The 24,952-nt window shown below is 45.3% G+C and overlaps 3 protein-coding genes, 1 long non-coding RNA gene and 1 pseudogene across 4 annotated transcripts; 3 read left to right on the forward strand and 2 right to left on the reverse strand.

Moving 5' to 3' along the window:
• Window positions 1-658: 658 nt before the first annotated feature.
• Window positions 659-1,654, reverse strand: LOC124708067 (probable carboxylesterase 15). Its single transcript, XM_047239756.1, has one exon. It carries the CDS (start codon window positions 1,652-1,654, stop codon window positions 659-661), a length of 996 nt encoding a protein of 331 aa, XP_047095712.1.
• A 7,443-nt stretch (window positions 1,655-9,097) lies between these two features.
• Window positions 9,098-10,956, reverse strand: LOC124673301 (annotated as a pseudogene).
• A 1,596-nt stretch (window positions 10,957-12,552) lies between these two features.
• On the forward strand, window positions 12,553-15,261 carry LOC124685369 (1-aminocyclopropane-1-carboxylate oxidase homolog 4-like). Its single transcript, XM_047219715.1, has 2 exons — window positions 12,553-13,407; window positions 14,953-15,261. Exons 1-2 carry the CDS (start codon window positions 12,568-12,570, stop codon window positions 15,205-15,207), a joined length of 1,095 nt encoding a protein of 364 aa, XP_047075671.1. The 5' UTR covers window positions 12,553-12,567; the 3' UTR covers window positions 15,208-15,261.
• A 2,510-nt stretch (window positions 15,262-17,771) lies between these two features.
• On the forward strand, window positions 17,772-18,523 carry LOC124685373. The gene is made up of 3 exons (XR_006997419.1): window positions 17,772-18,098; window positions 18,179-18,250; window positions 18,345-18,523. It is a non-coding gene; the product is annotated as an uncharacterized LOC124685373 (long non-coding RNA).
• Window positions 18,524-19,813: 1,290 nt separating this feature from the next.
• Window positions 19,814-22,261, forward strand: LOC124685371 (1-aminocyclopropane-1-carboxylate oxidase homolog 4-like). Its single transcript, XM_047219716.1, has 2 exons — window positions 19,814-20,724; window positions 21,809-22,261. Exons 1-2 carry the CDS (start codon window positions 19,879-19,881, stop codon window positions 22,061-22,063), a joined length of 1,101 nt encoding a protein of 366 aa, XP_047075672.1. The 5' UTR covers window positions 19,814-19,878; the 3' UTR covers window positions 22,064-22,261.
• Window positions 22,262-24,952: the final 2,691 nt, after the last annotated feature.

Genomic DNA, 24,952 nt, shown 5'->3' on the forward strand with positions numbered 1-24,952 from the left:
TATGTTACAACAAAATAAATCAAGAGAAGGTAGCAAACCTGAACTACGGCTACAACTCCTACGATGTAGAGCATGTCCAAATGCTTCATATGAGAAGAAACATGAGCAATACAACAAGAATATCTAATTATTATCTCACAAATAGAAGTCTCTTAATCATTCTTCACATGTTCCTGCAAATCACATTCAATTAATGCCTCTTAGTTTCACCCTTTTTTTTTTATAGTACTCGGTATGACTGAGATCTGGACTAGAGTGACATTTTTCCTCTAAATATATAGAAGTTTGGCCAGGAACCCTTTTGGGTTTAAGAGGTGAAGGACCTGGGGCTAAAACGCAAGAGTTTTGTAGTAGCTGACTAAAGCATCTCATCACCAGGTCCAGCGGGATCTGCAACAGCTAGTTTTGAACAGTCCCGTTGTGTAGTTTTGAACAGTCCAACTATAATTCAAAAAAAAAAACACATACGGCCAGAGAAGCACAAACCTTTAGTGCGTTAAATATTAGTATATCACGAATTCATTTCATAGCTTTATTACTACTTGACCGTTGATGAGAAAATGACAAAAGCAATTTCAAAAAAAAAATGACAAACCCGTCCCAGCTCACAAGACGACGACATACACGAGCCGCGCCAAACAAGCAACGCGAGCACCGATCAGTTGGGCGGCGCGCTGAGCACGAAGCGGCGCACGACGCGGACCAGCTCACCCGCCGCCTCGCCATGTGGCTCGAACACCGAGAACCCGTGGCCCTGCCCTGCAAACTCCACCAGCTCCGCGCGTTTCCCCGCGGCCTTGAGCCGAGCGACGTAGTCCGCGCTCCGGTCCAGAAGCATGTCGCCGCCGCCTACCGCGACGAGCACCGGCGGGAGGTCCACGCCGTCCAGCGAGGGGCTCTCCGGGCCGAACGGGTTCGCCGCCGGGTGGTCCCTGCTCGCGCCCGCCGGCAGCGCCAGCCTCCACATCTGGTCGTACAGCGCCAGCGTCAGGAACACGTCGCCCGGGCACGCCGCCTCGGACGCCGTCCTCCGCTCGCCCCCGAAGTACGGCCAGAGGAGCACGTACCCGGCGATCCGGACAGGGCCGGCGTCCAGCGCGCCCGATCCCACGCGGACGGCCACGTGGTGCGCGATGTTCGCGCCCGCCGAGTCGCCCGACACGAACACGCGGCCGAGGTCAGCCGATCCCTCGAGGAGGCACGTGGCTTGGCCGCGCAGCCAGGAGAAGAGGGCGTCGACGTCCTCGAGTGCCGCGGGCAGGCGGTGCTCTGGCGCGAGGCGGTAGTCGACGGAGAGCACGACGGCGGGGAGCTCGGTGGCGAGGCGGAGGCAGGCGTCGTGGAAGCTGGGCATGGCGAAACTGCCCCCGCAGAAGCCGCCGCCGTGGAAGTAGACCAGCACCGGCAGCTTCTTGCCCGCGTCGGTGGACGGGGTGTACATGCGCAGGCGCAGGTTGCGGGTCTCGTCGTAGGTGACCCCCTTCCACGGGACAGGGGACGTGGTCTGCGACGGCGTACCGGGGAGGACGAGGGGGGCCACGGCCCGCTGCACGGTGCCGTCGCTGAGGAGCTGGACCATGCCGAGGCAGTCCTCCACCACGCGCGGCGGCGCGTCACCGGAGATGGCGGAGGCCGGCGACGGGGAAGAGGCCATCTTGTCTTGGCAATGTAGCTAGTGATGGTGCTTTTGTGTTTTCTGGGTGAGTCGCCAGGTTAGGGACATTTAAATAGCAGCAACTGTATACGAGCTCTCAAGTATTGACTCACCCTGTGGCTCGGATGTAAACTCTAGCTTCGTTTTTTGTTATGTTCCCGAGTTCATTCGGGGATCCTCTCACAATGGGGAGTATCATACAGTAGTATCATGCATATAATACTAGTGTGTGATACTATCTTTACAATGCATAGTATCATATAGTAGTATCATACGTTAATTATATTTAGTGATTTGTAGAATCTCAATGCAAAAGTGTGTACAAAATTGATTTGACATTAATTTTTCTAGTTCTACGTGCTATGATACAGTATCTACCTATGATACTAGTACTACCATCTTTTTCTTCATTTATTAATGTGACACATCAGCTTTTTGCATGCATGTGATGCATGATACTAGCTATGATACTCTCATTGTGGGTAGTCTACTAGACCTAGAATTCGAGCGAGCTGAGCCAGTTCGGTTGGACTCCTAAAACGGTCAACTAGTGAGTTAGCTTGATTCGACTTCTTTAGTAATTAAGTTTTTTTAAAAAAATTGTACTAAGTTAATTAGACAGAAACTCAATTCGGCTCCCGGGTGCGTATGATCCCTCTACCATAAAAACATATTTCCAAGTATTAAAAAATTTTGACAAAAAAATTTACATGTACATCTCCATAATATATGTGTGTTCGTCAAGTTTCACGAAAAAATGATATTTTTTGTAGCCTAAGCGAAAAAGAGAAAATTTATCTTGTGACAAGTCTTTGTTTCAGCACCGAATTTTGTCTTTTTTACACACGTCACATGGCATGTCGATTTTTCATGAAACGACTTTGTGAGCGCGTAGCACATGAAGATGTACGTGCGAAATTTTTGTTTCAATTTTTTTGACATTTTAAAATGTGTCTAACATGTATTTCAAAATAAAGGGAGCATATGCTCCCATGTGCCAAAACATCACTCCCGTTAACTAGACTATTACAAAGTTTATACTGAGTCACGAATACATATTTTGTATCTGAGGGAGTAGTACAAAAAGCTTAAAATACAACTATTTTTACCCGAAATCTTCCGAGCGCAGCTGCGCTCAATCGGCGTCTCGAGCGCACGCGCTAAACAACGAAACCGGCTCCTCCAGAAGAACCTACCCGCGTCGTCAACCCTTCACCGTCTCCCTAACCTTGCTTCTCTCCCCGATTTCCTTCCGGATGGTGCTCCCGCGTAGCCATGGTGCACTTCCTCCCGCGCATCGCCAGCCGCAGCCTCGCATCCATGCCTCCGGTTCCCTTCGTTGGCGTGCTCCAGAGTCCATATTCCCCGCGACGCGCGCAGCCCAGGAACCGTCCTTGGCGGCGTCTCTTCACCGGAGCGGATCCCTGCGTCCGCCTACCCGAGGCAGTGTCGCGACACCTGCGTGGTGCTTCTTCCTGAAGCGGCCGGCTCCATTCGACAATGACCCATCACAGGATGGAGTCGGTGGCCACAAGGTTTTGGTTACCGGTTAATTTACCGAGGTTACCGGCCGGTTACCACATTTCCCAGCCCCCTCCGGTAAATGGGCTTCTCGGCCAAAAAAATACGGCCCGGTTTGAATTTGGGCTTAGCCCAAAAACGTGCAGTTGAACCCTACACACTTGCTCGATCTCACCCCATCGCAGCTGAACCCTCACGCTCCCTCCTCGCGTTCTGACCTTGGTAGGCGGTAACCAACTAAATTCAAATTTTCTCAACATTTGAATTCAAATTTTGGTTTCAGATCTCGTGCGGTATTTAAGTGGTTACCACCGGTAACCATGGTTACCGGCAATCCCAGCCCCCTCTGAGAAAATTATCAAACCGGTATCCAAAACAACTCCCATGCGGCAGTTTTATGGAGAAAAGGTCAAAGGAGATTATCTCTTTGTTATTTTGCTTGAAGACCCGTGGATTGGCAGGAATTTCAAAAATAGGCTACAACCTTTTTTGTGATTTGTGTCTAGGTAGACCTTTTTTAGATAGAACCTGCATTTTGCCTACACCGTGACAAAGTTGCATATAACAACTTTAATTTGCCCTCCACCTTGATTAAGTTGCTTATAATATTGTTTATCAATGCTTATAAATTGCCTTTCACCGTGACCATATTACTTGAAATTTGCCTTCTATCACGATTAAGTTGCTCTCTTTTTTTGTACTGGTTGACAATTTTCGTCCTCCCTGCGCCAATGTATGCCACCCCTCGGACTCGAGGTCCCCACCCGCAGGAACATATGATCGGATGGATTCGTTGTGAAACTCCCCCATATGCTCTAGACTTTCCACGAGTCCCGCGCTGGAGTTCCCCGAGCACCTGTTCAGACTTTCCCTAGTGTCACTCTGGACTTCCGTTGTTATTGAGAAGTTGCGTAGAATATACCTTAGTTGTAATTTTTCCTAGCAAAAAATTGTTACCAAATTGTCAAGTTCCCTTTCGCGGCTGTGAAAGTTGCCTACTACTGGTGTGAAGTTGCTTGTCGTTGTTATAAAGCTGCCTACCGCTGATAGGTAGTTGCCAACCGTAACACTGAACTTGCTTCATGCTTATGTGAAGTTGCCTCGTGGTGCTGCGAAGTTGCCTACCTGTGATGTGAGGTTGCCTATGCTGTTTTGGAGTTGCCTACAGATGCATTGCATCGTGTTGTCATGAAGTTTATACCCATCACTGCTGTAAGGGGGCCTACACCACTGACAAATATTAATGTCGTTGTTAATGTTAAATTACCTACTGCCGTTTTAAAATTCCGTACCCGCTTTTGTGAAGTTTCCTACGTGCCAAGGGGCTTACAACATTTGACAAATATTGCAGGCAATTTAGGAACGGTGAAAAGAAACTAGTTCAACAAAGTTGCGAGACTGACTCCGCTCGTGTCAGCGAGGGCACAACTAACTCCTGGCATGGTGGCAGTTTCGGAAAGCAGCGTTGGCAATGCCAAAGCCGCTAAATTGGGGGGGGGGGGGGTGGCGTCGAGTGTGAGTTGTGCCAGTATGTAAGGCTATGAATGTGTTCCTCGTCGGCAGCGAGGTTTGGGATGCCATGCCCAGCAATGACGATACTATGTTTCGGGTACGACCAAACCTTCCTGTATTGGATCATGGACACTAATTGTCTCAAAAGGATGTAGCAGATTTATCTAAAGTTTGAGATAAATCTGCTACATCCTTTTTAGACAAATCCAACTTTAGATAAATCAGTTACATCCTTTTTGAGATGCTACTAATTGTGTATTTAAATAAAACTAATTGTATTGGATCATGGACACTAATTGTGTATTTAAATAAAACTTGGACCATTTCCAAGTCGAACCAGTTCAAAATCGAAAGAGTGATACTCCGTGGTAGCACTCACATTACATCAGACTCCGTGGTAGCATTTACATGTACATCAGATTGTACCTTTACACTCTGCTTTTTGGATATTATTATTTCAAACCAGGACTCATGGACCCCTTGTGTTTTTGAGTAAAAAACTTCATATGCTAAACCAAAAAAATCAAAATTTCTCGTGGCCAAAGGTGGAGTACATGAACAATTGCATTGGTTTGGTAAAACTGCCAGCAAATCAGCTCGCATGGTAAAATAATTGGACTTGTTTCCATGCTTCCGCAAAGTTTATAGAAATGAACCATGTGGCGTGAATGATAGGTAATTATCCAGACGTATAACTTGATGTCGCAAGCTATGCTCCGGTATGCTGGATGAAAGAAACGAAAGCAAGTTTAGTTTCTTCCCCAATTCAACAAGCTAGCTAGCCCGACAGGCGATCTTCTCGGATTGCAATACACCCTAAACTGCATGTTGCGGAATACATTGGGCCGTTGAACCCTTCAGGAAATACCTTCTCCAAAACAAAGATTAATCTGCACGCTTGCTGCTAAACCACAAAAATCAAGATTTCTCGTGACCAAAGATGGAGTATATGTACAATAGCATTGCTTTGGACAAACTGCCTGCAAATCAACTCTGCTTGGTAAAATAATCCGACATATTTCCCTTCTTCCCCAAAGCTTATAGAAATGAACAATGTAGCATGAATGATAGGTAATTCTCCAAATGTATAACTTGATGTGGCAAGCTATGCTCGGTATTTTGCTTGAAGACCCGTGGATTGGCAGGAATTTCAAAAATAGGCTACAACCTTTTTTGTGATTTGTGTCTAGGTAGACCTTTTTTAGATAGAACCTGCATTTTGCCTACACCGTGACAAAGTTGCATATAACAACTTTAATTTGCCCTCCACCTTGATTAAGTTGCTTATAATATTGTTTATCAATGCTTATAAATTGCCTTTCACCGTGACCATATTACTTGAAATTTGCCTTCTATCACGATTAAGTTGCTCTCTTTTTTTGTACTCGGTTGACAATTTTCGTCCTCCCCGCGCCAATGTATGCCACCCCTCGGACTCGAGGTCCCCACCCGCAGGAACATATGATCGGATGGATTCGTTGTGAAACTCCCCCATATGCTCTAGACTTTCCACGAGTCCCGCGCTGGAGTTCCCCGAGCACCTGTTCAGACTTTCCCTAGTGTCACTCTGGACTTCCGTTGTTATTGAGAAGTTGCGTAGAATATACCTTAGTTGTAATTTTTTCTAGCAAAAAATTGTTACCAAATTGTCAAGTTCCCTTTCGCGGCTGTGAAAGTTGCCTACTACTGGTGTGAAGTTGCTTGTCGTTGTTATAAAGCTGCCTACCGCTGATAGGTAGTTGCCAACCGTAACACCGAACTTGCTTCATGCTTATGTGAAGTTGCCTCGTGGTGCTGCGAAGTTGCCTACCCGTGATGTGAGGTTGCCTATGCTGTTTTGGAGTTGCCTACAGATGCATTGCATCGTGTTGTCATGAAGTTTATACCCATCACTGCTGTAAGGGGGCCTACACCACTGACAAATATTAATGTCGTTGTTAATGTTAAATTACCTACTGCCGTTTTAAAATTCCGTACCCGCTTTTGTGAAGTTTCCTACGTGCCAAGGGGCTTACAACATTTGACAAATATTGCAGGCAATTTAGGAACGGTGAAAAGAAACTAGTTCAACAAAGTTGCGAGACCGACTCCGCTCGTGTCAGCGAGGGCACAACTAACTCCTGGCATGGTGGCAGTTTCGGAAAGCAGCGTTGGCAATGCCAAAGCCGCTAAATTGGGGGGGGAGGGGGGTGGCGTCGAGTGTGAGTTGTGCCAGTATGTAAGGCTATGAATGTGTTCCTCGTCGGCAGCGAGGTTTGGGATGCCATGCCCAGCAATGACGATACTATGTTTCGGGTACGACCAAACCTTCCTGTATTGGATCATGGACACTAATTGTCTCAAAAAGGATGTAGCAGATTTATCTAAAGTTTGAGATAAATCTGCTACATCCTTTTTAGACAAATCCAACTTTAGATAAATCAGTTACATCCTTTTTGAGATGCTACTAATTGTGTATTTAAATAAAACTAATTGTATTGGATCATGGACACTAATTGTGTATTTAAATAAAACTTGGACCATTTCCAAGTCGAACCAGTTCAAAATCGAAAGAGTGATACTCCGTGGTAGCACTCACATTACATCAGACTCCGTGGTAGCATTTACATGTACATCAGATTGTACCTTTACACTCTGCTTTTTGGATATTATTATTTCAAACCAGGACTCATGGACCCCTTGTGTTTTTGAGTAAAAAACTTCATATGCTAAACCAAAAAAATCAAAATTTCTCGTGGCCAAAGGTGGAGTACATGAACAATTGCATTGGTTTGGTAAAACTGCCAGCAAATCAGCTCTGCATGGTAAAATAATTGGACTTGTTTCCATGCTTCCGCAAAGTTTATAGAAATGAACCATGTGGCGTGAATGATAGGTAATTATCCAGACGTATAACTTGATGTCGCAAGCTATGCTCCGGTATGCTGGATGAAAGAAACGAAAGCAAGTTTAGTTTCTTCCCCAATTCAACAAGCTAGCTAGCCTGACAGGCGATCTTCTGGATTGCAATACACCCTAAACTGCATGTTGCGGAATACATTGGGCCGTTGAACCCTTCAGGAAATACCTTCTCCAAAACAAAGATTAATCTGCACGCTTGCTGCTAAACCACAAAAATCAAGATTTCTCGTGACCAAAGATGGAGTATATGTACAATAGCATTGCTTTGGACAAACTGCCTGCAAATCAACTCTGCTTGGTAAAATAATCCGACATATTTCCCTTCTTCCCCAAAGCTTATAGAAATGAACAATGTAGCATGAATGATAGGTAATTCTCCAAATGTATAACTTGATGTGGCAAGCTATGCTCGGTAGGCTGGATGAAAGAGACGAAAATCATGGAGTAACTTAGGATTTATTTTTGCTTCTATCTCAACATAATGGAAAGTGGGATACATCATAATTCAGGATTTTTTTCAAGAATTATATTTCTGTTCGAATTGAAGAATTACGCAAAACTATAACCCAGAAAGAGTACAGGATGGGCTGAAGATGACTGAAACATATGTGGTGGGTTGTACAACCACACCTCGAACCAACCACACTAATATAGGTTACATCTTATGGCACTACACGGTTAATAAGAGAAGGATCAATCACCAGATCTAAACATTTTAAATGTTTCTGGAACTAACATGAGGACAAAAGGGAAATTACAAGGCTAATGAATTTCTGAACTCCTCCAATACAAACCGCTCATTCTAGATGTGTGAAGTCTCCGCAATGTGGCTGAAGAGAGCATTGGGAAATTGATTCCCATGTCTGCATTACCCACACTTCAATTAGTTTGCAACATATATTTTAATATAAATATGTTCCAACCAAGTGGAGAAAAAATACAGAATATAAGCATGTGATCCAAGCTGCAGTGGTACCTTGTTCTCATTTACGAAACGGCAGATACCGAAATTTTGACAAACATACTCAAGCTAGTGGGTCAAGCAATGATAGTTGCAGAAAGAAATGTACACATTTAATGCACATATTGGTTCACTTGAAACTGCATTCCTAAGAACATGTGAAAACTTTACTGGAAGAAACAGCATATCAGCGAGCAAAGTATGCAGGCTGGTTGGGGCAGGATTGTCGAAGGCAGAACCAGATTTGAGGCCACAATTGGCTCCATAAGCCAACCATTGCGATACAAATAATATGATGATTGCACAAGAGAGTTAATATAATTTATTTTGGGATACGCTATGTAGACAACACGAAATAGAGAGCAGCATGACTTGTCCATGTAAGAGTAATGTCTTGCATTATCAGAAAGATGGCTACATAGTTATATGTTTGTAAAATGAAACATCACTTCCTTTGTTCCCTTTTAGAAGATATTTTCACAAGCTTAATTGGCTTGCCAAAACATCTTATAAATAGGAATGGAAGGATTATTTGGCAACAAATAATCTTACAACTTGAAGTGCTCGACCAGAGCTTTGCTAGCAAGGTCTCGTTTCAAGAAGGCACCTAAAAATTCGGAGATGGTGAAACTCCTGTACTTTGGTGGGTTTTCTGAAGTAGCTAGCTCTGGCAATGGTCCATAAAAGACCGACTCTCCTCTCTTTCCAGGATTGAAAAAGATCCCAACAGATACTCTGGCTTCTTCGCACAGATTCATTACCACTCTGTGTTCCACACTCCTGTACTTATCATTGGACATTATCTGATAAAAGGATATGTAAGAAAAAAAAAGTCTGCAGAGAAGATATGTGCTTCTCGAAGTTGTGCACCATGTTTACAAATGAAACTTACTAGTTTATATACATGCTGCGTGTTTAATAGTCTAGTCCGACAATTTTTCAAACACTACAAAATAATTTAACAAACAAAACATCATCTTTTTCATTGTGGGCTACTTTCCAGCTTCATAAATCATAAAATTATTAATAACATGAAAGAAGATGGTAGTTCGTGCAGATTAACAAAAATCATGTTGAGTGTTCCACCGAATCTGGTGAAACAAAAGAAGTTGACCCACATTTACAAATCATGTTGCTTCTGTTAATATATGTGTTCTTACCTTTAAAAAAAAGATTGTCTAGGACATGGAAACGTGTAATGTTGATTAGTTTGGAGGTTCATAACACAGTATGAACTATTTGCTAATAGAAAAATTCATCCATTGCCCCTTAACTAGCTCAACTCCAACTCAAGATGTGTGTTTGGCTTCATTGACTAAATAAAAATTGTTGAACTGCCCTATATTAAAAAAAAACGAACATGTGGAAATTGTTGAGCAAGCTGATGTACACATGTTGTTGATTCATCAGGTTTTGCAGAATTGATAGAATACATGTTGTAGTGTGTAGATAATTCAAATATAGCTAGGATCCATCAAGTTGTTACAGACTTTATTTAGAAAGTAAATTCAGTGGGGAGCATTTGGGGACTAGCAGAGTGCATTTTACCTGCAAGAGATCGCCGACATTGATCACGAGGGCGCCGGGTACAGGTTCCGCGTCCACCCAGTAGCTCTGGCCGTCTTGGTTGGTGTGCTTCACCTGCAGGCCGCCGACGCGATCCTGCGCAAGGACGGTGAGCACGCCGGGGTCGGTGTGCGGGACTAGTCCCATGGTGCGATCAGGCTGGGGGCACACAGGGTAGTAGTGGCACACCATGAGTTTCCCGTCGAGGCAGGAAGCCTCCTCGAGCGTCGCCTCCGGCAGACCGAGCCCCTCGCAGAGCAGCAACATCACGGCGCGGGCAACGGCCGTGGCGTGCGCTTCCCAGTCGACGATCTCGGAGCGGCAAACCGGTGGGATCCGCTCCGCTTCGCACCGCGTAGGCCCGAATCCGAGCTGGATGGTGTCGCGCCAGCTCGCGGCGGGGGAGCGGAACAGGTCCACGTTGGAGAAGTAGGAGACCCCGCTGTCCATGGCGCGGCCGTAGTGGGCGGCGCGCTCGGGGGGCGGGAGCTCGTGGAAGGCGCGCCCCCGCGGCGAGGGCCTTTCCGGGGTAGTCGGAGGGGACGAGGGCGTCGTGGTTGACGAGGTAGAAGAAGCCCCAGTCGCGGGCGGCCTCCGCGGCGGCGGCGGCGGCGAGCGGCGCGGGGAGGGAGAGGTCAACGACGGGGATGGAGACGCCGGGAGGAGCGAGCGGGATGGAGGCGTAGGGGTCCGGGTGGACGAAGAGGTCGGGGACGGTGGAGACGCCGGACTCGACGAGGCCGCGGACGCCCGTGCGGGAGTCGTCGAAGGCCTTGAGGAGGGCGGCGCGGCCGGATTCAGGGGCGGCCACGGCGGTGGAGGATGCCATGGCTGTGGAGTTGCGTGCGTGCGTGAGTTGACTTGGAAAGGAGAGGGACAGAGCTGAGAAGGCTGCAAGTGAGCTTGGCGGGAATTCGTGGGCTCCTTTTGTGGAGTAAGGTCAACGACGCCGTCTGCATACTCATTTTAGGCAGTGAAAAGGAAAAGAGGACATATAAACTATGACAACAAAAAATCCATGTATTCGTGAACAATGCAAAGTGGTGAAGCAATTATTAATTTGGTACAAATTTAATTACCAAAATCATAAAATATTACAACAAAAAATCCATATATTTGCAAGCAATGCAAATGGTCAAGCAACTATTAATTTGGTATAGATTTAATTAAAACAAAAATGCTCAAACTATTTTTACGAAAAGCACAAATGATTACAACAAAAATCCATATGTTAAGTGGTCAACTAACAATTAAATTGCTACAACTTTAATTACAACAAAAGTGAACAAACTTTTTGTTACAAAAATAACAGACAATTACAACAAAAGTTCATATGTTTGCGAATAATTCAAAGTGGTCAAGTAACAACTAAATCACTACGTGATGGTGTTAGATTAGCAGTGGAAAGGGGTTACCAGAGGGTTATTTTTGAGACTGATTCTTTGATCGTCGTGAAGCTTTGTGAAGAGGAGGAGAACAATAGGTCAGAACTGATGTCGATATGCCAGGAAATTAGGGAATTGAGTAGAGCCTTTTCTAGCTTTAGTCTGAAACACATAGGACGCGATGCAAATCTTGCGGCTCATTTATGTGCAAAGCAAGCTAGTGCAGGTAGGAGGAGGTGCCTGTGGATTAACTATAGCCCAGGTTTTCTATCCAATACGCTTTTGAATGATTGTAATCCTGTCTGATTTTTAATGAAAGCTCTGATTCACAAAAAAAAACTAAATCACTACGGATTTATTTACAACAAAAATCAACTAACTACTTATTTTACAAAAATGACAAACGATTATAACAAAATCTACTATATATTTGTGAACAATTCAAAGCGGTCAAGCAAGCATAAATTTGCTGCAAATTAAGTTACAACTAAAATACTTAGCTAGCTAGGCATCCAAGTCAACCGGCAATACCGAGGAAACAACTGGTGTGGCAGCTCATGCACGCTGACCTCACGTGGGTATGTGGAAGGCGGCAGATTGACCCACGGGAAGGAGCGTAATCTACGCGCGGCTTGGAACCATCGATAAAACTCCCCCAGATCGGTCGCCCGAATACAAGTGTTTACTTTCCCATCGCTCAAATCGGTTGTGATCGCATTGCTCGCCGCACCGTTGAGCAACGCCGTCACCGTGGTAGAGCACCAGAGCCGTCGAGCATCGCCAGTTCGCCACCACCAAAGCTGGTCGCCGGGGCGGTGCACCTTCTTCGCGCGCGTCCGGCCACCATGGTCCTCCTCTCGTCACCGCCGGCACAGGTCACATGCCGGCACCTGACTGTCTCCGAACACCGCCGCCCGGCCGGCACGTCGGACACACGGCGAGGGTTCTACCGGTTACAATGGGGAACGGATAAGAAGTCTTCCCAATTGCACACTACCCACAAACATCTTTATCGTCTCCACCCTCTCCACTCGTCCAAGTCAACCGGCGCACGCAACCCGACGATCATGGCGTCCGCCGCCGCCGCCCCCGATTCCGGCCGCACCGCCCTCCTCAAGGCCTTCGACGAGTCCCGCACGGGCGTCCGCGGCCTCGTCGAGTCCGGCGTCTCCACCGTCCCGGACCTCTTCGTCCACCCGGACCCCTACGCCACCGTCCCGCTCGCTCCTCCCGGCGTCTCCATCCCCGTCGTCGACCTCTCCCTCCCCGCGCCCCTCGCCGCCGCCGCAGCCGCGGCGGCCGCCCGCGACTGGGGCTTCTTCTACCTCGTCAACTACGAGGCCCTCGTCCCCTCCGACTACCCCGCCAAGGTCCTCGCCGCGGTGCGCGCCTTCCACGAGCTCCCCGCCCCCGAGCGCGCCACGCACTACGGCCGCGCCATGGGCGGCGGGGTCTCCTACTCCTCCAACGTAGATCTGTTCCGCTCCCCCGCCGCCAGCTGGCGGGACACCATCCAGCTGGGGTTCGGGCCTATGCGGCCCGACACGGAACGCATCCCGCCGGTGTGCCGCTCGGAGATCCTCGAGTGGGAAGCGCACACCACCGCCGTGGCCCGCGCCGTGATGGCGCTGCTCTCCGAGGGGCTCGGGCTCGGGGACGCGACGCTGGAGGAGGCCTCCTGCCTGGAAGGGAAGGTCATGGTCTGCCACTACTACCCGGTGTGCCCCGAGCCTGATCGCACCATGGGATTGGTCCCGCACACCGACCCCGGCGTGCTCACCGTCCTTGCGCAGGATGGTGTCGGCGGCCTTCAGGTGAAGCACACCAACGAGGACGGCGAGAGCTACTGGGTGGATGCGAAGCCTGTGCCAGGCGCCCTCGTGATCAATGTCGGGGATCTATTGCAGGTAAAATGAACTCTGTCAATGTCCAAATACTTGCACAACTGAATTCAGTTCGAAATGCAGTCTGTAACAACTCGATTTAGTTATACATTTGAATTATCTAAAGCATATGTTCTACTACCAATTCTGCTCAAAACAGATGAATTAGGAACAAGGTGTACACCTTCGAATACTTTCTAAATGTTTTCAGATGTGTACTAATTAACTTTAGCTTGTGAGCATTTGGATGTTTCCAACTTCAAACCCACAAACAAAATTTATTGTCACATTAAGAAAGAAAGTTAGAGAAACCTATTGAGGGCAATTCAAGTAGGTAACTACCATGTAGCGCAGGCCCAAGGATGCTTTCAGGTCATAGTTGGTGTCATTTTCGCCTCATGTTGTGCATCCACCTGAAGTATGTGATGCTGAATGTTTGACAGAAGCTGTTGGTGAAGATTATTGCTCTGTCCTCATTTCCGTCCATCTCCTTTTCTGAAATAAAATCCTCTATCTCTTGGTTCTAATATATACTTGGCTTGGGCTTAGTACTTGTGTTCTTAGACTGGATTGATTCTGTTTCCCATTCACTAGTTTCAGCAAGACTGAACATTAGAATCATGACAACTGAATGCTTTTACCTGACAAAATTCATGCACAAGGTATGAAATCCATGAAAAAGAAACCATTCGCTGAAACACAGCATAATATATTAATTTTCTCAAATTCTCTAAGATGATATTTCAGTAGCCTGATGATGCGTACATTCTTGTTTTATATTGAATCACATAAATACATGCTTAGCCATTTGCACATCACATGTGCATAATTTCAAACGTAGCGCAGTTAAACAGTTTTTTTTTTGGAGTTAACGAATGCAAACACAGATCTTTAGCTGAAGTACTAAACTGAGCGCAACAGGCAAGTAAGATGCAATGAATGGATTTTGCTATTACATCATTTTTCAAATTGTGCTATGAAACTCTAAGCTACTCAAGTTTACATGTTTCCAAGTCCTAGGTAATCTTGACTACATTATGATGATTATTTTCGAAAACTATCTTGCTTAATAAATGTACTCCATAACTAAAAAATTATTCAACAATTCTCTGTCTGTAATAATTAGTAGCCTGCTATTCACTAGCTTCACGGTTAATCAATGATGCACAGCAGTTCAAAAGAAGCTACTTGATTTGTAAATGTGGGACCATTTTATTTTGTTTCATTAAGTTTAATGGAACACTTAACATGATTTTTTATTGATCTTGACCCTACCATCTCGTTCCATGTCATTAATAATGTTATTAAGCTGAAAAGTAAGTCCTACCAAATCCCCAATGATAAAGATGATGTATTATTCGTTAAGTTCCTTTTCGTGTCTGTTGAATTGTTGGGCTAGATTATACTAAAAATGCAGCACATATTCGAAATAAGTTCTGTTTGTAAATAGTTTGGGGGAGGGGGACTGGCCCCCATAGCCCCCGCACTGGATCTGTCCATGGGGCTCAACTTTGAAAGTCAGTTTCATAATATATCGCTGCAGCTAAAATTTTTTACATGTCTTATCAGATAATGTCCAACGATAAGTATAAGAGTGTGGAACACAGGGTGGTAATGAATTCATGTGAAGAAGCCAGAGTATCTGTTGCTGTCTTCTTCAATCCTGGGAAGAGAGGGGACTCAGTGTTTTATGGGCCATTACCAGAGCTAGTTTCTTCAGAAAACCCACCAAAGTACAAGAGTTTCACCATGTCCGAATTCTTAGGGGCCTTCTTTAAACGAGACCTTGCCAGCAAAGCTCTCATCGAGCACTTCAAGTTGTAAGATTATTGGTTGTCAAATAGTGATTAACTTTACATACATGTAACTATGTAACCATCTGATAATGCAAGACAGTTGTTCTTACTGGGCTAAGTAATGCTTCTCTCTAATTTGTAGTTTCTACTAGTGCAGCACAAAATAAATTCTAGTCTTTTTATTGCGCAATCATCAGATTCTTGCCATCTAAATGTCTTGGCTTATGGAGCTGAGTGTGGTTCAAAGCTGGCTAGTCTACCATCAACAAGCCTGCCCCAACCAGTCTGCATACTTCGCTTGGTGATATGGTGTTTCCTCTTGTAAAGTTTCGACATGTTCTAAGGTGTGCAGTTTCAAGTGAACCAACATGTACATCATATTATATGTGTGCATTTCTCTCTGCAACTATCATTGCTTATGACCTACTAGCCTGAGCATACCTGGCACAATTTTGGTATCTGCCGTTTGCTAAATGAGCACAAGGTACCTCTGCAGCTTGACTCGCATGCTTATATTCTGTATTTGTTTCTCCACTTTACTGAACTAATTTCATATGGAAATATATTTTACGAACTAATTGAAGTATGGATAATACAGATGGGACATTGCAGGGACTTCACACATCTAGAATGTGAGACTTCTTTGGGAGAAGTTCAGAAACTCCTCTTACTAAGTTTCTTTTCTCCTCATGTCAGTTCCTTTTTCTCGAAATATTGGCAGAAGCACAAATGGAGCAGGTCAGTATCAGAAACCTCTAAAATGTTTTAGATGATTGGTGATAGATCCTTATTATACGTATGATCTGGAGATAGATTAGTTTGGTCTGTCCGAGGTGCAGCTGTACAGCCCATGATGTTTCAGTCATCTTCAGCTTGTTTGGATGTTTTACTTATTTATCATAAAAGGTATATAGTTCCTTGTAGGCATTCTTGTTTTCGCCACTCAAATATAAGGTATTCTCATTTTCTTGTACCACTTGTGTATTTAGTTACACTGTGCTGGCTACTGTTGCACTACCTTGGTGTAAAGATGTCTAGGTTTCCTGATACATACATATGGCTTTGGCCAATCCACCGATCTTGCCTCTGGTTGACATTCTCTATTTTTGGCAATCTGATTTTGAAAGATAGATTTGTTGGTATATCATTTCTGCCTTGATTCTAGTTCCTATGAATCTCCATTCGACTGTTAATAACCTTAGTATGCTGTGCTTTCACCCCACTTCCATTAATATGTCTTATATTCTCAATTTCCCCGCTAAGATATAAGGTATTTCTGTTTTTCCATATCAACTGCATATCTTGTAGCATTGTGCTGGAAACTGCATTTTTATGAGGAAAAGTTTAGGTGCTCTGCCATCAAATTAGATAGAATAGAAAGTTATTTACAAACAAAAAAATTACCGATCGGTGTCCTGGGTGGTGTTGGCTACTGTAGCACCTTGGTGCAAGATTGGTCGAGATTTCTTATTTGTACACATGGCTTTGGCCATCCACCCATCTTTCCTTGGTTGACTAACATTCTCTACTTTCTCACTCCATCTGGTTGTGAGTGAAAGATTTTATGATGGTACCACTCATGCCTTCATTATATTTCGACGGAATCTGCCTTCTACTCATTGGCGGCGCCACTAGTGGGGCAACGTGGGGCGGTTGCCCCCCCTCGATTTTGGCCAGAAAAAAAATAGATACTACGACTCGTATACGACCACTCGACCACGACGCAGTGACCTCCGCGCTGCAAAGCTTCCGCGCGCCGGCGCGGCCACCGCCCTGCCCACCCCGGTCGCCCTGCCCCGCCGCGGCGCCCTCCTGCCCCGCAAGGTCGCCCCGACCGGCGTCCGGCAAGCTCTCCGCGCGCCGGCACTCTCCGCCCCCCATCGCGCCGGCGTGGGCCACCTCCCTGCCCATCCCGGCCGCCCTGGCCCGCCCCGGCGCCCCGACCTCTGTCTCCCTGCCCACCCTGCCCTCGCCAGCCCTCGCCCGCGCCGCTCATCTCCTGGCGGCCGGCGCCCGCCCCATCTGAGATTCCGGTGGCCGGTGCTCTCTGTGATGGATTCTGACGAAGAAAAGGAGTGGATAGAGATGCAGGCCGAGGAGGACGAAGCTGCAGCAGCCTTGGCTCTAGCTCAGCAAGAAGAATCTACAGCGATTTCCAGAAACCTCAAGAGATTACGCCAGATTAGGTGAAAGATTGATTTCAATTTCTGTGTCTATTGTCTATTGTTGATGATGTCTATTGTCTAGTGACCAGTAGTGTGTAGGAGATGTTGCTGAAAGATTGATTTCAATTTCTGTGTTGCAGGATACTCAACAATCAAATGCTGCTGAAATTTTTGATATAGCAAATGTTCTTGCTGATCCTGGAGTTCGGAGATCAATTGATGAATATGGTACCCTGAATACACTTGCTTTTTTGCCTAAATTTTGTGAGCTATAATATTGTGAGACTTCGACTTATTTACATTGTTCTTTCCGTACAATTGTGGATTACATGTGTTGTTAAAAAAAAATTTCGCCGGTGGCACACCTTTTAGTGTTCGCCCCCCCTCGTCTCAATTCCTGGCTCCGCCACTGCTTCTACTGTTGATAGCGTTACTATGGTGCCTTTGGACTACTTCATTAAATCTGCAAAATGGAGGAAGGTACAAATGGTCCAGAAGAGTCTGAGAGTGGACATGCCTTTGTCGCATCTTTGTATTCTTCCTGGGTTATAGTTTCAAGTAATTCTTTAGTTCGAAGAAAGATATAGTTCTTGAAAAACAAAACCCAAACTATTAGTATGATGTAAGTGATACGCGTGGAGAATAACCAATCATCCATCCCACTTGGTTCCTTTCTGTTAACTTTGGGAAAGACATGAAGAAGCTGACTGTGAAAGACTTGGACGAAAAGCAGATAGGACGCAGGTTGACATGGGTAGGTTTCAAACTTTCAGTTTTGACTTGTTTGCGTTTATTATCAGGCTGGACTCAAAGCATTTTTGCGTTTGTTCTCAGTTCTCACCGGGCCTGCTCATAGGCCACAGCATGAAGGTGTTTACTCTGCCACATGGCTGCTATAATAACATGGTAGTATTTATCTTAGCAAAATGGCTACACTTTGAATTGACTGTCATGTCTTTGCCATATTGCTCCTAACATGGCATTCTTCTTAAATCTGCAGGTGGCTTCTATCCTTTGTTATTCAGTGTACATGACTGCGCATACTGACTGTCATTTGTCTTAAATCTACAGTTTGCTTCTGTCTTTCGTTATTCAGTGTCCATTAGTGACTGCTCCTAGTTGTTTGCGGTCAGCATGATTTAGCTGTCCCTGATAATTTGATATGAACTGCAATGTTTTTGACAGCCACTGATTTCACAATTGCCTCCATCAGCTCCGCCCACTCAGCTTTCTTCCATGGTACGAGGAGGCGGCTGGGAGATCTAAGATAAGTGGAAAATCTTGTGTCGCTCTGTCCCGCTAGGCCGTGGCACCGGCGTCACTCCTCCGCGCCCAGCTCCCTGCTGCGTTTACTCCTCACCCATCTGATACAATGCCCAACGTGTGTGCCGACGTTGCACACGGCCAAGAGCCGTTCCACCATCCGACAGTCGTTGGCTTCCGCCATGGCGCCATGAGCATCTCCGATGCCTCCCCACGACATGCCTCTCGCTCATAGAAGGCCTAGAGCGATGCGCTGCTGTTCCATTTCCCTAGCTCAGTTACGTTTTTCGGTGCTTGCTCAGCTATGTGCGCACGTCGTCGTCGTCGTTGTCTTGAAGGTGATGCCTAAGTGTTCGACCAAATAGTTCAATGTCTATTTCCGCCAGGGAAATATTCTTATGATGGAAAATAGCGATTCAGGTCATCAAGTTTCATAGAGTGTATATAGCATAAAACTACCACATTGAAAAACAATTTTACGAAATGATGCCATCTTACGTTCCGAGAACTGAGATCTACCACTCTACTGCGCAATTTTTGCAATTCATTCAAAAAATCGATTGACCACAAAATAACAACAACACTTATAGTGAGACCCATTCGTTAGCGCCGAGGTGTAATGGCTGATGTTGGGGTACTAGTCCCGAAGCATCAGCTGGACGAATAAATTTAGACAAGTTATCATGACCATTGTAGAGTGACTTGGTTTTTCTAGATAAAGAAGTACTATCTCCGTTTCAAAGAATAAAATGCATGCTTATTTCAAGATGAACTTTGACCATAAAAGTTAGCAACAGAATCTTAATTGCATTATATATAATTAGTATGGTTGGTCTCGTATTGAAAGGCACTTTTTAATGATATTAATTTCATATAAATAATTTTTATTTATTTGAAGTAATTCTTAGTTAAACAAAAAACACGTAAAATAAGGACGGAGGTAGTACGATGTATGCATGAATTAAAATAAATACGTTTAGATATATTCGTGTATTAAGCCACTTATTTTAAATAGAGGTGTGCTCCATCCAGAGGGCCAGAGGGGGTAGTAGTAAATGATATGAAGGCCATTGATGATTTATAAAGTTTCAATTGCTGTCACTCCAAATTGTATCCCAGCTGGTAGCGTCGTTGACCTTGATTATTACTCTACAAAAGTAGCCCACGAACTCCCGCCAAGCGAACAGTATCTCACATGCAGCTAGCCTTCGCAGCTCTATCCTCTTAGTACTTTCTAAGTCAACCGAGGTCACACACGCAACTCCACCGCCATGGCATCCTCCTCCGCCGCGGCCGCCCCTGACTCCGGCCGCGCCGCCCTCCTCAAGGCCTTCGACGACTCCCGCACGGGCGTCCGCGGCCTCGTCGAGTCCGGCGTCTCCGCCGTCCCCGACCTCTTCGTCCACCCCGACCCCTACGCCTCCATCCCGCTCGCTCCTCCCGGCGTCTCCATCCCCGTCGTTGACCTCTCCCTGCCCGCGCCCCTCGCCGCCGCCGCCGCCGCGGAGGCCGCCCGCGACTGGGGCTTCTTCTACCTGGTCAACCACGAGGCCCTCGTGCCCTCCGACTACCCCGCGAAGGCCCTCGCCGCGGTGCGCGCCTTCCACGAGCTCCCGGCCCCAGAGCGCGCCGCGCACTACGGCCGCGCCATGGGCGGCGGGGTCTCCTACTCCTCCAACGTGGACCTGTACAGCTCCCCCGCCGCGAGCTGGCGCGACACCGTCCAGCTCATGTTCGGGCCTACGCGCTGCGAAGCGGAGCGGATCCCGCAGGTCTGCCGCTCGGAGATCGTCGAGTGGGAAGCGCACGCGGCGGCGGTTGCCCGCGCCGTGATGGCGCTGCTCTGCGAGGGGCTCGGTCTGCCGGAGGCGACGCTGGAGGAGGCCTCGTGCCTGGAGGGGAAGCTGATGGTGTGCCACTACTACCCGGTGTGCCCCCAGCCTGATCGCACCATGGGATTGGTTCCGCACACCGACCCCGGCGTGCTCACCGTCCTCGCGCAGGATGGCGTCGGCGGCCTGCAGGTGAAGCACACGGATAAGGACGGCAAGAGCTACTGGGTGGACGCGAAGCCTGTACCAGGCGCGCTTGTGATTAACGTCGGGGATCTCTTGCAGGTAAAATGCACTCCGGCAGTCCCCAAATGCTCCCGACTGAATCTACTAGTAGTAGTTATAAAATACAGTATGTAACAACCTGATCCTAGTTATATTTGATACCGAGTCATCAACAAGACCTGTTGCTGAATAGTATTTGCTTTGTCGATTGCATTATTTCCATCCATCTCCTATTTCCAAGTGAAATCCTATCGATTTTTAATTACGAATCCATGTCCAAATGTATTTGGCTTTGTCTTAGTATGTACTATACTTGTGTCTTTAGACTGGACTGCTGGATTCTGTTTTAGCAAGACTGAATATTAGTATAGTGGTGACTGAATGCTGTTACCTGGCAAACTCATGCAAACAGATACGAAATACCATAGTTTTGTCGAATTCAGCTTGCTTTAAAGTTGAATCACGTAATACACACTTTGTAAAGCCATTTTCACATGTTCCTTATTTTAAACATGGCGCAGTTCAACACCTTTTATGGAGTCAACCAAGCCAAACACACATCTTGAGTTGGAGTACTAAATAGGGCGCATTGCGCTAGTTAAGTGGCAATGGATGGATTATACTAGTAGGAAGTAGTTCACGTGAACCTCCAAACTACTCAACATTACATGTTTCCAAATTCTAGACAATCTTGACTACATTATCATCAATAATTTCAAAAAGAATAATTCTGACAAAACTAGCTTAATTCTTAATCTGCTATTCACTAGCTTTATTGTAAAAAAATACTGACTCTGTCTTCCATCAACAGGAGCGACATGATTTGTAAATGTGGGTCAACTTCTTCTGTTTTATCAGATTCGGTGGAACGTGCTCAACATGATTTTTGTTAATCTGCACAAACTACCATCTTCTTTCATGTTATTAATAATGTTATGAAGCTGGAAAGTAATCAACAATGAAAAATATGATGTATTGTTTGTTAAATTATTTTGCAGTGTTTGATAAATTGTCCGACTAGACTATTAAACACACAGCATGTATATAAACTAGTAAGTTTTTTTGTAAACATGGTGCACAACTTCAGGAGGCACATATCATCTCTGCAGCTAATTTATTTTTTTCTTACATATCCTTTTATCAGATAATGTCCAATGATAAGTACAAGAGTGTGGAACACAGAGTGGTAATGAATTCGTGCGAAGAAGCCAGAGTATCTGTTGGGATCTTTTTCAATCCTGGAAAGAGAGGGGAGTCCGTCTTTTATGGACCACTGCCAGAGATAGCTACTTCAGAAAACCCACCAAAGTACAGGAGTTTCACCATGTCCGAATTTTTAGGGGCCTTCTTTAAACGAGACCTTGCTAGCAAAGCTCTGATCGAGCACTTCAAGTTGTAAGATTATTTGTTGCCAAATAATCCCTTCATTCCTATTTATAAGATGTTTTCACAAGCCAATTAGGCTTGTGAAAATGTCTTGTAAAAGGGAACAGAGGAAGTGATGTTTCATTTTACAGACATGTTACTATGTAGCCATCTCACGTTTTCTGATAATGCAAGACATTACTCTTTCCGGGACAAGTCATGCTGCTCTCTATTTCGTGTTGTCTACATAGCGTATCCCAAAATAAATTATAGTAACTTTCTTGCGCAATCATCATATTGTTTGTATCTCAATGGTTGGCTTATGGAGCCAATTGTGGCCTCAAATCTGGTTCTATGCCTTCAATAATCCTTCCCCAACCAGCCTGCATACTTTGTTTTCACATGTTCTTAGGAATGCAGTTTCAAGTGAACCAATATGTGCATTATATGTGTACATTTGTTTCTGCAACTATCATTTCTTGACCTACTAGCCTGAACATTTTTGTCAAAATTTCAGTATCTGCCGTTTCGTAAATGAGAACAAGGTACCTCTGCAAATTGGCTCACATGCTTATATTCTTTACTTCTTTCTCCACTTGGTTGGAACTTATTTATATTAAAAAATATGTTGCAAACTAATTGAAATATGTGTAATGCAGACATGGGAATCAATTTCCCAACGCTTTGCTCTTCAAGCCACATTGCGGAGACTTTACACATCTAGAATGAGCGGCTTGTTTGGGTGGAGTTCAGAAATTCATTAGCCTTGTAAGTTCCATTTTGTTCTCATGTTAGTTCCAGAAACATTTAAAATGTTTGGATCTGGTGATTGATCCTTGTCTTATTAACCGTGTAGTGCCATAATATGTGACCTAGATTAGCGTGGTTGGTCCGAGGTGTACGTGGTTGTACAGCCCACCACATATGTTTTAGTCATCTTCAGCCCATCTTGAATTCTTGAAAAATTCCTGAATTATGATATATCCCACTTTCGATTATGTCGAGATAGAAGCAAAAATAAATCCTAAGTTACTCCATGATTTTCGTCTCTTTCATACAGCGTACTGGAGCATAGCTTGCCACATCAAGTTATACTTCTGGAGAATTACCTATCATTCATAGTATCTGTTGTCACATTTCTTTCAGGGTTCTTGCGGTCGCCTCTGCTTTTGAAAAAAAATATGAAAACAAATGTGGCACCAGTCAGTTCTGTTCGTTTCCACCCCGTTTTCATCTGTAATCGAGTCTTTCTTATCTTTAATTCACAGCTAGCAGTCTGAATGAGCAACCAGAGAGGGTAAGCTGAAATGGCCGGCCACCGTCTTATCTGAACAGATGCAACAAGCGTGCAGATTAATCTTTGTTCTGGAAAAGGCTGTTCCTGAAGTCTTCGACGGCCCAATTTATTCCGCAACATGCACTTTAGGGTGCAGTGAAATCCAGAAGATCGCCCGTCAGGCTAGCTAACTTGTTGAACTGGGGAAGAAACAAACATACTCTTCTTTTCTCTCATCCAACATACCGGAGCATAGCTTGCCACATCAAGTTATACGTCTGGGGAATTACGTATCATTCATGCCATATGGTTAATTTCTATAAACCTCGGGAAAGCATGTAAACAAGTCCAATTATTTTACCATGCAGAGCTGATTTGCAGGCAGTTTGTCCAAACGAATGCTATTGCTCATATACTCCACCTTTGGTCACGAGAAATCTTGATTTTTGTGGTTTAGCATATGAAGTTTTATACTTGAAAAACACAAGGGGTCCATCAAGTCCTTGAAATAATAATATCCAAAAAGCAGAGTGCAGACTGTAGAGTAGAGGTGCAATCTGATGTACTCCTCGGACCATGTAAATGCTACCACGGAGTCTGATGTAATGTGAATGCTACCACGGAGTATCACTCTTTATATTCGAACTTTAAATCCCAATTTCATGTTGTATTTATTGGTATTGTAGATGGTGATACTTTTTTCCTAGACTTGGTCAAACTAAAACAGTTTACTTCAGATTAAAGTCTATAAACCTTGTTACTGTATGGCTGAATGTAGACAATAATAAGAATAGTTCAGTTGAGATCATGTTGGCAAGCGTAAACAAGCCACATATGCATGTAGTATGTCGTAATACGAAAACATTGAGCTATGCCCGACGTAAACAGACTCGTAAATTAAGTTCGCTGCCACAAACCAATATCAGTGGATAATTTATTCGTCATTGGTTGTTTCGTCACATTAGTCTACTAAACCTATTGATAAGGAAAATATAAATTGTCATGATCTAAGACGAACATGTTTAATTTATTTTGATGATTGAGACAAGAGCCATGCCATCCCACTCATCTGATGCTTTGGATGTTGGTATTGATTTCTTCCGAATCTTATCGATGATAATCTAGTGCCCGGATCTATTAAGCATGTGGTCTTGTCCAACATGTGAGTGTTACTACACTCCAGACTCCACGTAATTACTAATACGGTGAGTGGTGTTGGCTGTTGGCTCTCGATGTGATACCAATTAGCCCTATATGATAGCTACACAGCTAGCTAGCAGTCTGAACGAGCAACCAGAGAGGATACATAAGCTGGAGTGGCCGGCAGGGCCGGCCGCCTTGTGATCTGAATAGAAGCAACAAGCGTGCACATTAATCTTTGTTCTGGAAAGGGTAGTAGCTCGTGAAATCGTCAAGTCTCCAACGTATTCCGCAACATGCAGTTTAGGGTGCAGTGCAATCCGGAAGATATCGCCCGTCAGGCTCGCTAGCTTTGCTGCATTGGGGAAGAAACTAAACTTGCACGGCCACACAACGGCGCCGATCTATCCATCGATCTGGCCGTGAAAGCTACGGCCCGGCCGGTAGTTTGGCGTGAAGGGAACAGCTTACCGGCAGAACACGCAGCTCTCGATCGGAAAGGCTACT

The sequence above is a fragment of the Lolium rigidum genome, chromosome 1 (assembly GCF_022539505.1).
Source record: "Lolium rigidum isolate FL_2022 chromosome 1, APGP_CSIRO_Lrig_0.1, whole genome shotgun sequence".
NCBI classification, from domain to species: domain Eukaryota; kingdom Viridiplantae; phylum Streptophyta; class Magnoliopsida; order Poales; family Poaceae; genus Lolium; species Lolium rigidum.

Coding starts and splice junctions, on each gene's coding strand:
- LOC124708067 (XM_047239756.1), bottom strand. CDS start 1,654: ATGGCCTCTTCCCCGTCGCCGGCCTCCGCCATCTCCGGTGACGCGCCG.
- LOC124685369 (XM_047219715.1), top strand. CDS start 12,568: ATGGCGTCCGCCGCCGCCGCCCCCGATTCCGGCCGCACCGCCCTCCTC. Junction 13,408..14,952: donor ATGTCGGGGATCTATTGCAG/GTAAAATGAACT, acceptor ATGTCTTATCAG/ATAATGTCCAACGATAAGTA.
- LOC124685371 (XM_047219716.1), top strand. CDS start 19,879: ATGGCATCCTCCTCCGCCGCGGCCGCCCCTGACTCCGGCCGCGCCGCC. Junction 20,725..21,808: donor ACGTCGGGGATCTCTTGCAG/GTAAAATGCACT, acceptor TCCTTTTATCAG/ATAATGTCCAATGATAAGTA.